This window comes from Scyliorhinus torazame, chromosome 4, assembly GCF_047496885.1.
Source record: "Scyliorhinus torazame isolate Kashiwa2021f chromosome 4, sScyTor2.1, whole genome shotgun sequence".
Classification (NCBI taxonomy): Eukaryota; Metazoa; Chordata; class Chondrichthyes; order Carcharhiniformes; family Scyliorhinidae; genus Scyliorhinus; species Scyliorhinus torazame.
Window position 1 is genome coordinate 342,416,504 of NC_092710.1, and position 19,856 is coordinate 342,436,359.

At 47.0% G+C, this 19,856-nt stretch overlaps 1 protein-coding gene across 1 annotated transcript in view; it reads left to right on the top strand.

Moving 5' to 3' along the window:
• The window catches only part of LOC140411187 (cullin-9), a 463,592-nt gene that overhangs the window by 338,905 nt on the left and 104,831 nt on the right, over positions 1-19,856 (top strand). The window contains exons 32-34 of the mRNA XM_072500276.1: positions 9,541-9,705; positions 17,893-18,056; positions 19,284-19,377. Of these exons, the coding sequence (XP_072356377.1) occupies positions 9,541-9,705; positions 17,893-18,056; positions 19,284-19,377 (423 nt within the window). The remainder of the gene's footprint in view (positions 1-9,540; positions 9,706-17,892; positions 18,057-19,283; positions 19,378-19,856) is intronic.

The window sequence follows — 19,856 nt, forward strand, 5'->3', positions numbered from 1 at the left end:
ATCCCGGGATTGGTGTCTCTGTTTGATCTGAATCCCGGGATTGGTGTCCCTGTTTGATCTGAATCCCGGGATTGGTGTCCCGGTTTGATCTGAATCCCGGGATTAGTGTCTCTGTTTGTTCTGAATCCCGGGATTAGTGTGTCTGTTTGTTCTGAATCCCGGGATTAGTGTGTCTGTTTGTTCTGAATCCCGGGATTGGTGTCCCTGTTTGTTCTGAATCCTGGTATTGGTGTCCCTGTTTGTTCTGAATCCCGGGATTGGTGTCTCCGTTTGTTCTGAATCCCGGGATTGGTGTCTCTGTTTGATCTGAATCCCGGGATTGGTGTCTCTGTTTGATCTGAATCCCGGGATTGGTGTCCCTGTTTGTTCTGAATCCCGGGATTGGTGTCTCCATTTGTTCTGAATCCCGGGATTGGTGTCTCCATTTGTTCTGAATCCCGGGATTGGTGTCTCCGTTTGTTCTGAATCCCGGGATTGGTGTCTCTGTTTGATCTGAATCCTGGTATTGGTGTCCCTGTTTGTTCTGAATCCCGGGATTGGTGTCTCCATTTGTTCTGAATCCCGGGATTGGTGTCTCCGTTTGTTCTGAATCCCGGGATTGGTGTCTCTGTTTGATCTGAATCCCGGGATTGGTGTCCCTGTTTGATCTGAATCCCGGGATTGGTGTCCCGGTTTGATCTGAATCCCGGGATTAGTGTCTCTGTTTGTTCTGAATCCCGGGATTAGTGTGTCTGTTTGTTCTGAATCCCGGGATTAGTGTGTCTGTTTGTTCTGAATCCCGGGATTGGTGTCCCTGTTTGTTCTGAATCCCGGGATTAGTGTGTCTGTTTGTTCTGAATCCCGGGATTAGTGTCTCTGTTTGTTCTGAATCCCGGGATTAGTGTGTCTGTTTGTTCTGAATCCCGGGATTAGTGTGTCTGTTTGTTCTGAATCCCGGGATTAGTGTGTCTGTTTGATCTGAATCCCGGGATTGGTGTCCCTGTTTGTTCTGAATCCTGGTATTGGTGTCCCTGTTTGTTCTGAATCCCGGGATTGGTGTCTCCGTTTGTTCTGAATCCCGGGATTGGTGTCTCTGTTTGATCTGAATCCCGGGATTGGTGTCCCTGTTTGATCTGAATCCCGGGATTGGTGTCCCGGTTTGATCTGAATCCCGGGATTAGTGTCTCTGTTTGTTCTGAATCCCGGGATTAGTGTGTCTGTTTGTTCTGAATCCCGGGATTAGTGTGTCTGTTTGTTCTGAATCCCGGGATTGGTGTCCCTGTTTGTTCTGAATCCTGGTATTGGTGTCCCTGTTTGTTCTGAATCCCGGGATTGGTGTCTCCATTTGTTCTGAATCCCGGGATTGGTGTCTCTGTTTGATCTGAATCCCGGGATTGGTGTCCCTGTTTGATCTGAATCCCGGGATTGGTGTCCCTGTTTGATCTGAATCCCGGGATTGGTGTCCCGGTTTGATCTGAATCCCGCGATTAGTGTCTCTGTTTGTTCTGAATCTCGGGATTGGTGTCTCAGTTTGTTCTGAATCCTGGGATTGGTGTCTCTGTTTGATCTGAATCCCGGGATTGGTGTCCCTGTTTGATCTGAATCCCGGGATTGGTGTCCCGGTTTGATCTGAATCATGGGATTGGTGTCTCCGTTTGTTCTGAATCCTGGGATTGGTGTCCCTGTTTGATCTGAATCCCGGGATTGGTGTCCCTGTTTGATCTGAATCCTGGGATTGGTGTCTCTGTTTGTTCTGAATCCCGGGATTGGTGTCTCCGTTTGTTCTGAATCCTGGGATTGGTGTCCCTGTTTGATCTGAATCCCGGGATTAGTGTCTCTATTTGTTCTGAATCCCGGGATTAGTGTCTCAGTTTGTTCTGAATCCCGGGATTAGTGTCTCTGCTTGTTCTGAATCCCGGGATTAGTGTGTCTGTTTGTTCTGAATCCTGGGATTGGTGTCCCTGTTTGTTCTGAATCCCGGGATTGGTGTCTCTGTTTGTTCTGACTCCTGGGATTGGTGTCCCTGTTTGATCTGAATCCTGGGATTGGTGTCCCGGTTTGTTCTGAATCCCGGGATTGGTGACCCTGTTTGATCTGAATCCCGGGATTAGTGTCTCTGTTTGTTCTGAATCCCGGGATTAGTGTCTCTGTTTGTTCTGAATCCCGGGATTGGTGTCCCTGTTTGTTCTGAATCCCGGGATTGGTGTCCCTGTTTGTTCTGAATCCCGGGATTGGTGTCTCCGTTAGTTCTGAATCCCGGGATTGGTGTCTCTGTGATCTTAATCCCGGGATTGGTGTCTCTGTTTGATCTGAATCCCGGGATTGGTGTCTCCGTTTGTTCTGAATCCTGGGATTGGTGTCTCTGTGATCTTAATCCCGGGATTGGTGTCTCTGTTTGATCTGAATCCCGGGATTGGTGTCCCTGTTTGTTCTGAATCCCGGGATTGGTGTCCCTGTTTGTTCTGAATCCTGGGATTGGTGTCTCTGTTTGATCTGAATCCCGGGATTGGTGTCTCCGTTTGTTCTGAATCCTGGGATTGGTGTCTCCATTTGTTCTGAATCCCGGGATTGGTGTCCGTTTGTTCTGAATCCTGGGATTGGTGTCTCTGTTTGTTCTGAATCCCGGGATTGGTGTCCCTGTTTGTTCTGAATCCCGGGATTGGTGTCTCCGTTAGTTCTGAATCCCGGGATTGGTGTCCCTGTTTGTTCTGAATCCTGGGATTGGTGTCTCTGTTTGTTCTGAATCCCGGGATTGGTGTCTCTGTTTGATCTGAATCCCGGGATTGGTGTCTCTGTTTGTTCTGAATCCCGGGATTGGTGTCTCTGTGATCTTAATCCCGGGATTGGTGTCTCTGTTTGATCTGAATCCCGGGATTGGTGTCCCTGTTTGTTCTGAATCCTGGGATTGGTGTCTCTGTTTGATCTGAATCCCGGGATTGGTGTCTCTGTTTGTTCTGAATCCCGGGATTGGTGTCTCCGTTTGATCTGAATCCCGGGATTGGTGTCCCTGTTTGTTCTGAATCCTGGGATTGGTGTCTCTGTTTGATCTGAATCCCGGGATTGGTGTCCCTGTTTGTTCTGAATCCCGGGATTAGTGTCTCCGTTTGTTCTGAATCCTGGGATTGGTGTCTCCGTTTGTTCTGAATCCCGGGATTGGTGTCTCTATTTGTTCTGAATCCCGGGATTGGTGTCTCTGTGATCTTAATCCCGGGATTGGTGTCCCTGTTTGTTCTGAATCCTGGGATTGGTGTCTCTGTTTGATCTGAATCCCGGGATTGGTGTCCCTGTTTGTTCTGAATCCTGGGATTGGTGTCCCTGTTTGATCTGAATCCCGGGATTGGTGTCTCTGTTTGTTCTGAATCCCGGGATTGGTGTCTCCGTTTGATCTGAATCCCGGGATTGGTGTCCCTGTTTGTTCTGAATCCTGGGATTGGTGTCTCTGTTTGATCTGAATCCCGGGATTGGTGTCTCTGTTTGATCTGAATCCCGGGATTGGTGTCCCTGTTTGTTCTGAATCCTGGGATTGGTGTCTCTGTTTGATCTGAATCCCGGGATTGGTGTCCCTGTTTGTTCTGAATCCTGGGATTGGTGTCTCTGTTTGATCTGAATCCCGGGATTGGTGTCTCTGTTTGATCTGAATCCCGGGATTGGTGTCCCTGTTTGATCTGAATCCTGGGATTGGTGTCTCTGTTTGTTCTGAATCCCGGGATTGGTGTCTCCGTTTGTTCTGAATCCTGGGATTGGTGTCCCTGTTTGTTCTGAATCCTGGGATTGGTGTCCCTGTTTGTTCTGAATCCCGGAATTGGTGTCTCTGTTTGATCTGAATCCCGGGATTGGTGTCCCTGTTTGTTCTGAATCCCGGGATTGGTGTCTCCGTTTGTTCTGAATCCCGGGATTGGTGTCCCTGTTTGATCTGAATCCCGGGATTGGTGTCTCCGTTTGTTCTGAATCCCGGGATTGGTGTCCCTGTTTGTTCTGAATCCCGGGATTGGTGTCTCCGTTTGTTCTGAATCCTGGGATTGGTGTCCCTGTTTGATCTGAATCCCGGGATTGGTGTCTCCGTTTGTTCTGAATCCCGGGATTGGTGTCCCTGTTTGATCTGAATCCCGGGAATGGTGTCCCTGTTTGATCTGAATCCCGGGATTGGTGTCTCCGTTTGTTCTGAATCCTGGGATTGGTGTCTCTGTTTGATCTGAATCCCGGGATTGGTGTCCCTGTTTGATCTGAATCCCGGGATTGGTGTCTCCGTTTGTTCTGAATCCTGGGATTGGTGTCTCCGTTTGTTCTGAATCCTGGGATTGGTGTCCCTGTTTGATCTGAATCCTGGGATTGGTGTCTCTGTTTGTTCTGAATCCCGGGAATGGTGTCTCCGTTTGTTCTGAATCCTGGGATTGGTGTCCCTGTTTGATCTGAATCCTGGGATTGGTGTCTCTGTTTGTTCTGAATCCCGGGAATGGTGTCTCCGTTAGTTCTGAATCCTGGGATTGGTGTCCCTGTTTGATCTGAATCCCGGGATTGGTGTCTCCGTTTGTTCTGAATCCTGGGATTGGTGTCTCCGTTTGTTCTGAATCCTGGGATTGGTGTCCCTGTTTGATCTGAATCCTGGGATTGGTGTCTCTGTTTGTTCTGAATCCCGGGAATGGTGTCCCTGTTTGATCTGAATCCCGGGATTGGTGTCTCCGTTTGTTCTGAATCCCGCGATTAGTGTCTCTGTTTGTTCTGAATCCCGGGATTGGTGTCTCCGTTTGTTCTGAATCCTGGGATTGGTGTCTCTGTTTGTTCTGAATCCCGGGATTGGTGTCCCTGTTTGATCTGAATCCTGGGATTGGTGTCTCCGTTTGTTCTGAATCCCGGGATTGGTGTCCCTGTTTGATCTGAATCCCGGGATTGGTGTCCCTGTTTGATCTGAATCCTGGGATTGGTGTCTCTGTTTGTTCTGAATCCCGGGATTGGTGTCCCTGTTTGATCTGAATCCCGGGATTGGTGTCTCCGTTTGTTCTGAATCCCGGGATTGGTGTCTCTGTTTGTTCTGAATCCCGGGATTGGTGTCCCTGTTTGATCTGAATCCCGGGATTAGTGTCTGTTTGTTCTGAATCCTGGGATTGGTGTCCCTGTTTGATCTGAATCCCGGGATTGGTGTCCCTGTTTGATCTGAATCCCGGGATTGGTGTCCCTGTTTGATCTGAATCCCGGGATTGGTGTCTCCGTTTGTTCTGAATCCTGGGATTGGTGTCTCCGTTTGATCTGAATCCCGGGATTGGTGTCTCTGTTTGATCTGAATCCCGGGATTGGTGTCCCTGTTTGTTCTGAATCCCGGGATTGGTGTCTCCATTTGTTCTGAATCCCGGGATTGGTGTCTCCATTTGTTCTGAATCCCGGGATTGGTGTCTCTGTTTGATCTGAATCCCGGGATTGGTGTCCCTGTTTGATCTGAATCCTGGTATTGGTGTCCCTGTTTGTTCTGAATCCCGGGATTGGTGTCTCCGTTTGTTCTGAATCCCGGGATTGGTGTCTCCGTTTGTTCTGAATCCCGGGATTGGTGTCTCTGTTTGATCTGAATCCCGGGATTGGTGTCCCTGTTTGATCTGAATCCCGGGATTGGTGTCCCGGTTTGATCTGAATCCCGGGATTAGTGTGTCTGTTTGTTCTGAATCCCGGGATTAGTGTGTCTGTTTGTTCTGAATCCCGGGATTGGTGTCCCTGTTTGTTCTGAATCCTGGTATTGGTGTCCCTGTTTGTTCTGAATCCCGGGATTGGTGTCTCCGTTTGTTCTGAATCCCGGGATTGGTGTCTCTGTTTGATCTGAATCCCGGGATTGGTGTCCCTGTTTGTTCTGAATCCCGGGATTGGTGTCTCCATTTGTTCTGAATCCCGGGATTGGTGTCTCCATTTGTTCTGAATCCCGGGATTGGTGTCTCCGTTTGTTCTGAATCCCGGGATTGGTGTCTCTGTTTGATCTGAATCCCGGGATTGGTGTCCCTGTTTGATCTGAATCCTGGTATTGGTGTCCCTGTTTGTTCTGAATCCCGGGATTGGTGTCTCCATTTGTTCTGAATCCCGGGATTGGTGTCTCCGTTTGTTCTGAATCCCGGGATTGGTGTCTCTGTTTGATCTGAATCCCGGGATTGGTGTCCCTGTTTGATCTGAATCCCGGGATTGGTGTCCCGGTTTGATCTGAATCCCGGGATTAGTGTCTCTGTTTGTTCTGAATCCCGGGATTAGTGTGTCTGTTTGTTCTGAATCCCGGGATTAGTGTGTCTGTTTGTTCTGAATCCCGGGATTGGTGTCCCTGTTTGTTCTGAATCCTGGTACTGGTGTCCCTGTTTGTTCTGAATCCCGGGATTGGTGTCTCCGTTTGTTCTGAATCCCGGGATTGGTGTCTCTGTTTGATCTGAATCCCGGGATTGGTGTCCCTGTTTGATCTGAATCCCGGGATTGGTGTCCCGGTTTGATCTGAATCCCGGGATTAGTGTCTCTGTTTGTTCTGAATCCCGGGATTAGTGTGTCTGTTTGTTCTGAATCCCGGGATTAGTGTGTCTGTTTGTTCTGAATCCCGGGATTGGTGTCCCTGTTTGTTCTGAATCCTGGTATTGGTGTCCCTGTTTGTTCTGAATCCCGGGATTGGTGTCTCCATTTGTTCTGAATCCCGGGATTGGTGTCTCTGTTTGATCTGAATCCCGGGATTGGTGTCCCTGTTTGATCTGAATCCCGGGATTGGTGTCCCTGTTTGATCTGAATCCCGGGATTGGTGTCCCTGTTTGTTCTGAATCCCGGGAATGGTGTCTCTGTTTGATCTGAATCCCGCGATTAGTGTCTCTGTTTGTTCTGAATCTCGGGATTGGTGTCTCAGTTTGTTCTGAATCCTGGGATTGGTGTCTCTGTTTGATCTGAATCCCGGGATTGGTGTCCCTGTTTGATCTGAATCCCGGGATTGGTGTCTCCGTTTGTTCTGAATCCCGGGATTGGTGTCCCTGTTTGATCTGAATCCCGGGATTGGTGTCTCCGTTTGTTCTGAATCCTGGGATTGGTGTCCCTGTTTGATCTGAATCCTGGGATTGGTGTCTCCGTTTGTTCTGAATCCTGGGATTGGTGTCCCTGTTTGATCTGAATCCTGGGATTGGTGTCTCCGTTTGTTCTGAATCCTGGGATTGGTGTCCCTGTTTGATCTGAATCCCGGGATTAGTGTCTCTATTTGTTCTGAATCCCGGGATTAGTGTCTCAGTTTGTTCTGAATCCCGGGATTAGTGTCTCTGCTTGTTCTGAATCCCGGGATTAGTGTGTCTGTTTGTTCTGAATCCTGGGATTGGTGTCCCTGTTTGTTCTGAATCCCGGGATTAGTGTCTCTGTTTGTTCTGACTCCTGGGATTGGTGTCCCTGTTTGATCTGAATCCTGGGATTGGTGTCCCTGTTTGATCTGAATCCTGGGATTGGTGTCCCGGTTTGTTCTGAATCCCGGGATTGGTGACCCTGTTTGATCTGAATCCCGGGATTAGTGTCTCTGTTTGTTCTGAATCCCGGGATTAGTGTCTCTGTTTGTTCTGAATCCCGGGATTGGTGACCCTGTTTGATCTGAATCCCGGGATTAGTGTCTCTGTTTGTTCTGAATCCCGGGATTAGTATCCCTGTTTGTTCTGAATCCTGGGATTGGTGTCTCTGTTTGTTCTGAATCCCGGGATTGGTGTCTCTGTTTGATCTGAATCCCGGGATTGGTGTCCCTGTTTGGTCTGAATCCCGGGATTAGTGTCTCTGTTTGGTCTGAATCCCGGGATTAGTGTCTCCGTTTGTTCTGAATCCCGGGATTAGTGTCTCAGTTTGTTCTGAATCCTGGGATTGGTGTCTCTGTTTGTTCTGAATCCCGGGATTAGTGTCTCCGTTTGGTCTGAATCCTGTGATTGATGTCCCTATTTGAGCTGAATCCCGGGAGCAGGGACTGTGTACAGTCCCCTCTCTTGTCACTCGTTGTACACAAATACTCTATTATGATGTACAGCTGTTTTGCAGGGAAAAATGAGTAGTAATTGATTGCGCCCAGGATGTCTATTGTACTTTTACGCATTCCTTGGATTAGTTATTTTCTCTTGAATTCATTCAGTCCTTCTCTATTTTGTCATGCGTCAAGTTAATTCTCAAATACTGGAACTGAACTGGACCTGCCATGTACATATTGTGCCTGCAACAGTAGAGGCTGGGAATCCTGCACGGAGTAACTCACCTCTTGACTTCCCAAAGCCTGTCCACCATATACAAGCAACAAGTCAGGAGTGTAATGGAATACCCACCACGTGCCTGGAGTGCAGCTTCAACAACACTGGCTCAGCATCATCCAGGACGATGCAGCCTGCTTGATTGCTCCCCCTTCCATTAACATTCACTCTCCCCACCACCGATTCACAGTAGCAGCAGTGTGCACCATCTACAAGACACACTGTAGGGACCCACCAAGGCTCCTTCGGCAGCACCTTCCAAACCCACGTCTATCACTAATCTAGAAGGTCAAGGGGAACAGATACCTGGGAACCCCACCACCTGGAGGTTCCCCTGCGAGACATTCACCATCCTGTCTTGGAAATATATCGCCGTTCCTTCACTGTCGCTGGGACAAATCCTGGAACTCCCTCCCTAACAGCACAGTGAATGTACCTACACCTCAGGGACTACAGCGTTTCAAGAAGGCAACTCACCACCACCTTTTGAAGGACAATTAGGGATGGGCAATAAATGCTGGCCCAGTCAGCAACGCCCACATCCTGTGTAAGAATTTTTACCAGTTGTCTTCCCTGCTGACTTCTGATTTTTGATGAAGTCATTCATCTTCGCCTCAAGACTAATTCTCCCAATTTTAACTTGTGCCCCTTGGTGTTTGCTAAATAGAAACTGTTTATTGGTTAATTTTTATTGAATTTGTCTGCATGTCATAAATATGAGCAAGTTTAATGTGGTCTCTGAAGAGGGTGTTTGGTTTCTGTTGGTGCCGACATCCCGTAAAAAGCACCTCCATATCTGGGGGAGATGATGGTGCAGTGTTAATATCACTCAACTAGTAATCCTGAGCTCAGCCGAATGTTCAGGGGACGTGGGTCCACCATGGTGGAATTTAAATTCGAGTAATCAAATTTGCATTTGAAAATGTCAGTAACAATGATCTTGAAATTATCATCAATTGTTGTAAAAAATGGTTCACTAATGTCCTTTAGTGAAGGAAATCTGCCGTCCTTACCTGGCCTGGCCTACATGTGACTCCAGACCCACAGCAATGTGGTTGACTCTTGGCTCCCCTCTGAAATGGCCCAGCAAGTCACTCAGTCCAAGGGAAATCGGGTGTGCAATCAATGCTGGCCCAGCGTAATGCCCACATACCATGAATGAGTTAAAAAAATCTTGCAAATCTATAGTAAATAGAAACCTTTGTTGAAAAATATGAACCAATGTTCAGGAAGACAAAGCATCACCTAAAAGAATGTGTGCGCTTCGGGTGAATTAGATGTGGGGTGAATGTGATAACTTAGTGGTCTGGAGCTGCTGACCGAGGTAGTAACCTGATGGTGCTTTCTCTTCCTACAGTATTCTAAAACGCTGCTACGAGGATATGTGGAATGCTGTTCAAATCTAACTTGGTGCACCAACCCCCAGGGCTGTGACCAGATTCTGTGCAAGGAGGGGATAGGCAGCGTTGGCACTTGCTCCAAGTGTTGTTGGTCCTCTTGCTTCTCCTGTAATTTCCCTGAGGTAAATCTGTAGTGTCAATGCTCTCTCCCTCTCTGAAATCCAGACTGAATTCACCAGTGCAACAACAGGGGAGTGCTGAATTGTCTCAGGTGCCATCTATTGATGAGATGCTAACAGCGGCCCCTCGGGTTGAAATGAAAGATCTCTTGGCACTGTTTTGAATAAGAGCGAGGGAATTTTCCTGATGTTCAGGCCAATTCTTGTACCTCAGTTAACATCTTTCATTCAGTTCATCTGGTTATTATCACATTGATGCTTGTAAGATGTTGTAGTGCAAAAATTAGCAGTAACCAATTTCATACATTCCAACAATACTTCACAAGTGTTTAATTGGCTGTAAAGTGGTTTGGGCTGGCCGACAGTAATGAAATGGGTGATATGAATGCAAGTGTTTTTTTACCCCCGGTACATTCTCCCTTTGATAAAAGGTACTGAGTGGTACATGCTCTGCCTTTGATCTGCACGCTAACAGCTGTATGAGTGTGGGTTGGGAGCCCTCCTCCGCACCTTTGGGAATGCCTGTTGTGAACTTGCTGACACTCTGTGAGGGTAGGGCTATGGTTTGGACCCAACTACGCAGCGTGTTGGTTTGTTCCATCACTTAGCACATTGGAAATCTTAGGGCTGCTGTGTGTGTCCCTCAAGAATTAAGTCAAAATTAAATGTAAATATTTCAGTCAAAATCATTTTTTCGGTCCTTGTGCTCTGATGGTTTTGAATACAGATCTCATTCTTTTAAAGATCACACCTGTTGCTTTAAAATGTCTTTCCTCCTTACCTCTTAACGTTTTCCCAGCTCCCTGCAGACACTAACTTGTGCCAGATTGTCGTTCTACAGCAGACTGTTGACTGTGCTGTACCTCAGCCACGTTCTCATCCGTCATCAGGGGTACGGACAATGCATTCTGATCGGCTGTTCAACCAGCTGGGCATTGCTACTGGGCAGCACATCACTGTGATGAGGTTCCTGGTTGACCCTTCCTTAGTTTTGGGGAATTGACACAATCTACAGAGTTGGGAGGGATATCACAGAATTGTTACTGTGCAGAAGGAGACCATTTGGCCTATCGTGACTGAACCAGCTCTCCAAACGAGCATAATATCCTCTTGAATGTCTTAATTGAACCTGCCACACACCCGGGACGTGCATTCCAGACCCGCACCACTCAAAAAACTTTCTCACATCACATTTGCTACTTTTGCAAATCATTTTCAATCTGTGCCCTCTCGTTCCTTGATCCCTTTTACAAGCGGGAACAATTTCTCCCTATTTACTATTGAGAGAGAGAAGCTGGAACCACATGTAACAGTTTTATAATTGAATAAATGTAACTACAAAGACATGAGGGAGGAGCTGGCCAGAGTTAATTGGAAGGGGAGCCGAGCAGGGAAGACAGTGGAACAGCAATGGCAGGAGTTTTTGGGGGTTATTTGGGAGGCAACAGAAAAAGAGGAGGAAACATGCTAAGGGGCCGGATGAGGCAACCATGACTGACGAGGGATGTCAAGGACAGCAGAAAAAAAGAAGCATACAATGTGGCGAGGATTAGTGGAAAGCCAAAGGAGTGGGAAGCCTTTAAAAGTGAGCAGAGGACAATTAAAAAGCAGTAAGGGAGGAGAAGATGAAATATGAGCGTAAGCTAGCTCGTAATATAAAAGAAGATAGAAAGAGTTTTTTCATTATGTAAAAGGTAAGAGAGAGAGAGTCAAGAATGGACAAAGGACCACTGGAAAATGAGGCTGAAGAAGTGGTAATAGAAATGGCAGAGGAACTGAATAGATACTTTCCTTCAGTCTTCACGGCGGAAGAAACTAGTGGAATACCAGAACTTCAAGAGAGTCAGGAGGCAGAGGTGAGTGCAGTGACCATTACTAAGGAGAAAGTTCTGGGAAAACTGAAAGGTCTGAAGATGGATAAGTCACCTGGACCAGATGGACTACACCCCAGGGTCCTAAAAGAGATAGCTGAGGAGATTGGGGAGGCATTGGTGGTGATCCTTCAGGAATCACTGGAGGCAGGAAGGGTCCCAGAGGACTGGAAAGTGGCTAATGTAACACCGCTGTTTAAGAAGGGAGAGAGGAAGAAGACGCGAAATTATAGGCCGGTTAGCCTGACTTCGGTCATTGGTAAGATTTTAGAACAAAGAAGAGTATAGCACAGGAACAGGCCCTTCGGCCCTCCATGCCCGTGCCGACCATGCTGCCTGTCTAAACTAAAATCTTCTGCACTTCCGGGGTCCCTATCCCTCTATTCCCATCCTATTCATGTATTTGTCAAGATGCCCCTTAAATGTCACTATCGTCCCTGCTTCCACCACCTCCTCCGGTAGCGAGTTCCAGGCACCCACTACCCTCTGCGTAAAAAACATGCCTCGTACATCTACTCTAAACCTTGCCCCTCGCACCTTAAACCTATGCCCCCTAGGAATTGACCCCTCTACCCTGGGAAAAAGTCTCTGACTACCCACTCTGTCTATGCCCTTCATAATTTAGTGGACCTCTATCATGTCGCCCCTCAACCTCCTTTGTTCCAGTGAGAACAAACTGAGTTTATTCAACCTCTCCGCATAGCTAATGCCCTCCATACCAGGCAGCATCCTGGTAAATCTCTTCTGCACCCTCTCTAAAGCCTTCACATCCTTCTGGTAGTGTGGCGACCAGAATTGAACACTATACTCAGAGTGTGGCCTAACCAAGGTTCTATACAGCTACAACATAACTTGCCAATTTTTATACTCCGTGCCCCGGCCAATGAAGACAAGCATGCCGTATGCCTTCTTGACTACCTTCTCCACCTTTGGAGTGACCTGTGGACCTGTACACCTAGATCTCTCTGACTCAATAGCCTTGAGGGTTCTACCATTCACTGTATATTCCCTACCTGTACTAGACCTTCCAAAATGCATTACCTCACATTTGTCCGGATTAAATTCCATCTGCCATCTCTCCGCCCAAGTCTCCAAATGATCTAAATCCTGCTGTATCCTCTGACAGTCCTCATCGCTATCCGCAATTCCACCAACCTTTGTGTCGTCTGCAAACTTACTAATCAGACCAGTTACATTTTCCTCCAAATCATTTATATATACTACAAACAGCAAAGGTCCTAGCACTGATCCCTGTGGAACACCACTAGTCACAGCCCTCCAATCAGAAAAGCACCCTTCCATTGCTACTCTCTGCCTTCTATGACCTAGCCAGTTCTGTATCCATCTTGCCAGCTCACCTCTGATCCCGTGTGACTTCACCTTTTGTACCAGTCTGCCATGAGGGACCTTGTGAAGTCCATATAGACAACATCCACTGCCCTACCTGCATCAATCATCTTTGTGACCGCCTCAAAAAACTCTAACAAGTTAGTGAGACATGACCTCCCCTTCACAAAAACATTTTCCTCCAAATCATTTATATATACTACAAAGAGCAAAGGTCCCAGCACTGATCCCTGTGGAACACCACTGGTCACAGCCCTCCAATTAGAAAAGCATCCGTCCATTGCTACCCTCTGCCTTCTATGGCCTAGCCAGTTCTGTATCCACCTTGCCAGTTCACCCCTGATCCCGTGTGACTTCACCTTTTGTACTAGTCTACCATGAGGGACCTTGTCAAAGGCCTTACTGAAGTCCATATAGACAACATCTACTGCCCTACCTGCATCAATCATCTGAGTGACCTCCTCGAAAAACTCTATCAAGTTAGTGAGACACGACCTCCCCTTCACAAAACCGTGCTGCCTCTCACTAATACGTCCATTTGCTTCCAAATGGGAGTAGATCCTGTCTCGAAGAATTCTCTCCAGTAATTTCCCTACCACTGACGTAAGGCTCACCGGCCTGTAGTTCCCTGGATTATCCTTGCTACCCTTCTTAAACAAAGGAACAACATTGGCTATTCAATTAGAGTCGATTATTAAAGATGAGATTATGAAGCACTTGGAAGTGCATGATAAAATAGAACTGAGTCAGCACTGCTTTGTCAGGGGAGGTCACGTCTGACAAATCTGTTAGAATTCTTTGAGGAGAAAATTAGACAAAGGATAGTCAGTCGTCAAGACCTGTTTGGATTTCCAGAAGGACTTTGACAAGGTGCCGTACAGGAGATTATTAAATAAGATAAGAACCCATGGAGTTAGGGGCAAGATACTGGCAAGGATAGAGGATTGGCTGACTGGCAGAATGAAATGAAATGAAAATCGCTTATTGTCACAAGTAGGCTTCAAATGAAGTTACTGTGAAAAGCCCCTAGTCGTCACATTCCGGCACCTTTTCGGGAGGCTGGAACAGAACTTGAACCCGTGCTGTTGGCCTGCCTTGGTCTGCTTTAAAAGTCAGCTATTTAGCCCTGTGCTAAACCAGCCCCTGGCAGAGAGTGGGGATAAAGGGGTGTTTTTCGGGATTGCAGCTAGTGACCAGTGATGTGCCTCGGGTCAGTATTGGGACCACAACTATTCATAATTTAATGATCTGGAAGAAGGAACGGAGGGCATTGCTGCTAAGTTTGCAGATGATACAAAGATATGTAGAGGGACAGATAGTGTTGAGGAAGTGGAAAGGCTGCAGAAGGACTTGGACAAACTAGGAGAGTGGGCAAAGAAGTGGCAGATGGAATACAATGTTGAAAAGTGGGAGGTTATGCACTTTGGTAGGAAGAATAGGGGCAGAGACGATTTACTAAACGGGAAAAAGCTTTGGGAATCTGAAGGAAAGGAACTTGGCAGTACTGGTCGAGTCTCTTAAGGTTAATGTGCAGGTTCAGTTGTCAGTTCGGAATGCAAATGCAATGACAGCATTCATGACAAGAAGGCTAGAATACAAGACCAGGGATGTACTGCTGAGGCTGTATAAGGCTCTGGTCAGACCCCATTTAGAATATTGTGAACAGATTTGGGCCCTGTGTCTCAGGAAGGATGTGCCTGGAGGGGATCCAGAGGAGGTTCACAAGAATGCTCCCTGGAATGAAGGGCTTGTCATATGAGTAGTAGTTGAAAACATCTGGGTCTGTACTCAATGGAGTTCAGAAGAACGAGAGGGATCTTATTGAAACTTATAGAATACTGAGAGGCCTAGATAGTGTGGTTGTGGAGAAGATGTTTCCATGAGTAGGATAGACTAGAACCTGAGGGTACAGCCTCGAACTGAAGGGACGATTCTTTAAAACAGAGATGAGGAATTTCTTCAGCCAGAGGATGGTGAATCTGTGGAACTCTTTGCTGCAGACGGCTGTGGAGGCCAAATCACTGAGTGTCTTTAAAACAGAGATAGATAGGTTCTTGATTAATAAGGGAACCCAGGATTACCTGTCCTGCCAGCTTCAGTGATCTATGCACAAGTCAGGAGTGTAACGGAATACTCTCCGCTTGCCTGGATGAGTGCAGCTCCAACAACTCTCAAGAAGCTCAACACCATCCAGGACAAAGCAGCCCGCTTGATTGCTCCCCCTTCCACAAACATTCAACCCCTCCACCACCGATGAACAGGGGCAGCCATTTGTCCCATCTACAAGATTCACTGCAGTAACTCACCAAGGTTCCTTAGACAACACCTTCCTAATCCATGCCCACTACCATCTAGTGGGACAAGAGCAGCAGACATCTGGGAATCCCACCACCTGGAGGCTCCCCTCCAAGTCACTCAGCACCCTGACTTGGAAATATATCGCCGTTCCTTCACTGTCGCTGGTTTAAAATCCTGGAACTCTCTCCCTAACAACACAGTGGGTGTTCCTACACCTGAAAGAATGCAGTGGTTCAAGAAGGCAACTCCACCACCACCTCAAAGGCAATTAGGGATGGGCAATATCTTGGCCTTGCCAGCGAAGTTCACGTCCCATAAATGAAATAAAAAAGCCCCCGGTCCCTGTGGTTCTGCACCCACTTAAGAATTTTACCTCTTATTTTATACTGTTTCTTCATTTTCTTCCTACAAAAATGTAGCACTTCTCACTTGGAGCCTTAGGAAAGATGCAGCGGGCCATTCGGCCCATCTTGTCCATGCCGACCCAGGTGCCCTTTTAAATCCCACCTCCTGCACAAGGCCCATAACCCTGCAACTCACAGGGTTACGGTGCAGATCCCCGCACCTATTAAAAGAGTTTAGGGTCTCTGCCTCCCCCACCAACTCAGGCAGTGAATTCCAGACTCCCACCACCCTCTGTGTAAAAAGGTTTCTCCCCATGTCCCCTCCAGATCTTCTTCCACTACTTAGATTGAATCTCTGGCCCCTGGTTTTGAACTCTCTGCCAAGGGAAACCGGTTGCTCCTGTCTATCTCTACCCCTCACTATTTTGTATCTCAATCATGTCAACCCTCGGCCTTCTCTATTCCAAGGAGAATAACCCCAACCTCTCCAATCTCTCCTCATAGCTGCAATTCACCAGCCCTGGCAACATTCTTGTAAATCATCTCTGCACTCTCACCAGAGCAATTACATCCTTTCAGTAATGTGGTGACCAGAACTGCACACACTACTCCAGTTGTGGCCTCACCAGTGTCTGATACAGTTCCATCATTGCATCTTTTTACACTGCATTGAACCTTATCTGCCACCTATCTGCCCATTCCACTAACTTGTCTAAGTTCTTTTGAAGTTCTTCACTGTCCTCGACACAGTTTACAATATTTCCAAGGTTTGTGTCATCTGCAAACTTTGAAATTGTCCTGTGCACACCAAGCTCTAGATCATTAATATATATCAGGAAAAGCAAGGATCCCAATACCCTGAGGAACACCAGTACAAACCTTTCTCCAGTCCGAAAACTAGTGACCATTGCTCTCTGCTTCCTATTACTCAACCAATTTTGGATCCACGTTGCTGCTGTCCCTTCTATTCAGTGAACTATTAACTTTTCTCACAAGTCTGTTGTGTGGCACTTTCGAATACCTTCTGCAAGTCCATGTACACCACATCAACAGTATTACCATCATCGGCCTTTTCTGTTACCAACTTTAAAAACTCCCAAGTTAGTTAAACACAATTTCCCCCTTAGAAATCCGTGTTGGCTATTCCTAATCAACTCACATTTTTTCCATGTGACGACTAATTCTATCCTGAATAATTATTTCTAGAATCTTAGAATCTCCACATTGCAGTCCCGACCAATCGAGTCTGCACCAACCCCCGGAAAGAGCACCCCACCTAGGCTCACACCCCGCCCCTATCCCCGCAGCCCCACCAAACCTTTTGGACACTAAGGGCAATTTATCATGGCCAATCCACCTAACCTGCACATCTTTGGACTGTGGGAGGAAACCGGAGCACCCGGAGGAAACCCACGCACACACTGGGATAGCGTGCAGACTCAGAGTGGTAGAGGCGGGTTGCCTCGCAACCTTTCAAAACTACCTGGATGAGCACTTAGCACCTCATAACATTCAAGGCTATGGGCCAAGTGCAGGCAATTTGGGTAGACCGTGTTTTTCATGCGTCGGTGCAGACTCAATGGGCCGAAAGGCCTCTGCTGCATTATTATTCTGATTCTGATTCTGATTGATTCCACACAGACCGTCGCCCAAGGCTGGAATTGAACCCGGGTCCCTGGCGCTGTGAAGTAGCAGTGTTAACCACCATGCCGCCCCCTTGCCAAGAAGCTTGCCAACCATTGGCTGACCTACACTGGGGCTCTCCTTACCTTTTTTGAACCAGGATGTAACATTTGCAATTCTCCAGCCCTCGGGTACCTCCCGGAGTCGAGAGAGGACTGGACGATTATGGCCAGTGCCCCAGCAATTTCCATTCTCGCTTCCTTCAATATCTTTGAATACACCTCATCCAGTCCTGGTGCCTTTTGAACCCTTCGAGTAACAGAATTTCTTTGTCTGTCGCAATGTCCTGAGTAGAATTGACCTCTTTGGTAAAGATAGACACAAAGTACTCATTTAATACTTCCCCCCCCCCCCCCAAATGTGTAAACTTCCTTTTGATTTCTAACCTTACTCCGCTTTTTATCACCTTTTTACTGTTTATTTACTAGGGAAGGTTTGTATAAGTAATGGAGGAGGCAAAATGTGAGGGACATTGTCACTGGTCAAATTAGAGCAGCTTGTCTGGTTTGATTTAGAGCATTTTCTTGCATTTCAACTTCTGAGCTTGCATTGATCAATCCTCAGCCGGTGAGTGTGTTTCACAGTCGGAGGCCAAGCCAAGCTCAGTGGTCAGACTCTGATCCTGCACCATGCCTTATTTATTCCAGGCTCACTACCCAGCCAGCTGCAGCCACATGTCCCAGTGGATGGATGACGGTGGTTACTATGAAGGAATGACAATGGAAGCACAAAGCAAACATCTGGCGAAACTGATCTCCAAACGCTGCCCAAGCTGTCATGCCCAGATCGAGAAGAACGAGGGCTGTCTTCAGTGAGTCAATGAATACAGAATTGTCTTTTTAAATATAAACTATGTGAACAAAAGGAAGGGACGGAGGTGGTCAGACAATCCATTGGGCCTGCCCAGCCATTCCATTAGATTCTAGCTAGTCTAGACCTCAACTCTCTTTACTCCGGATCCCAATCCCCTTCCACAACAGCAAGCTAGTGATCTGTCTTGAAATCTCCAACAAACTCCAGCACCACACCCGACAGCGGGAAAGAATTCCACATTGATACTCGTGCGTTTTCCTAATTCCTTACTTTAATGTAGTAAACAGACGGAGCATGTTAGAAATGACTTCTATCCATCACATTTAGAAAAAAACCCGAATGTACCATGTCAGAGATTTCTGATCCAGGTTTGTCCTTGACTGTTATCCTTCCTTACACTGAAAATCCTCCTTTGTTTTGCCAGCAGTTTGTTTTTTCCTTCAGTATTTCTGGCTTGTCTCCTCCGACTTTTACCCAGCTGAAGAAGTTGGATTTCATGGCTGATAGCTGCCAAGTGGGCATTATTCCCAGTCAGTTGCAGAGACATGCCGGCCACCATTCCGAACAAAAGCAGCACCATACTGGTTGTGCATTATCTGTGTACCCTGACGCAGTGGTTCCAGAGAAACTTGTATTTCCCTGAGTCACAATGGGATGACACCAGCCAAGCCATTTCCTGTAGTTGGACTTCCTGGAGATCCATAGATGTGTGCAATGCCAAGATCTTTTTAAATGGAAGAACCTTTTTCTGTACTCCGACCTTGCCCTGAAATTTATTCTAAAGCCTCCTTGCCTTTTGCTTCTTTTGGTGATGTACAATCTGGGCCTCAAACCTTGTACCCTTTTAGTGGAGTAGACTATGGTCCTTTTAACGGGTAGTCGGCAACACTTTCTCATTGTGGGGTGTTTAATGGCTTTAAGAAAACTAGTGGAACTGATGCGACCCACCTACATGTGGTTGGGAAGTCCACTGATTATCCCTGGAAACAATCTGCTGCGGGAGGTAAAATTGTAACTCTCGGTTACTGGGAGTTCCATATCGGGCTCTGATTTGTATCAGTCGAGTTGGCAAATGTGTCCTCCTCAAATCAAAGGCCACAGTCATCAAGGTTTTGAGAGGAACTCAAGAAGAATGGTGCAATAATAAAAGGGTTCATTAGATGTGGAGTAACTACACTGAGGTCTTGTTTATCTAGTTAAACCCCCCATTCTGTATCTTTTACAGCATGACATGTGCCAAGTGTAATCATGGATTTTGCTGGCGGTGTCTGAAGCCATGGAAACCGACACACAAAGATTACTACAACTGCTCAGCTATGGTGAGACCAAACGCTGTCGGAATATGTGGAGTTGCAGTAACGCATCAATATTTTTCTAGACATAGACATGTGGTTGGGGACTGCTGTGAGTGACCAGTGCCTTTTTGAATGTTGTGGCACTGTACTTTGGGCTTGCAATTGTTGAACATTTCCAAAGTATTTTCAATTGTTTTGTTTACAGATTTAATTCTGGTTACTTTTTGTTTAATTCTCCACGGGTACTTTTCTCTCCTCTCCGTCGTTCATTGAAAGGTGTTTAATGGTTCAGAATGGCTCCCGTACTGCAGTCATTCTGCTCTGGCCCAAGTGGCTATTCTGCAACTGTGGAAGGATTCATAGCAGAGCCTGATTCTACCCTCACCTAGATGTCCTCAAGTGGAACACTGGCTGCTGTCTCTGCCTGGCCCAAAGCCCACTAATCCCAGCAAAGCTCTCAACAACTCATTTCTTCGATCAAATCACTCCGTAGAAATATGCAA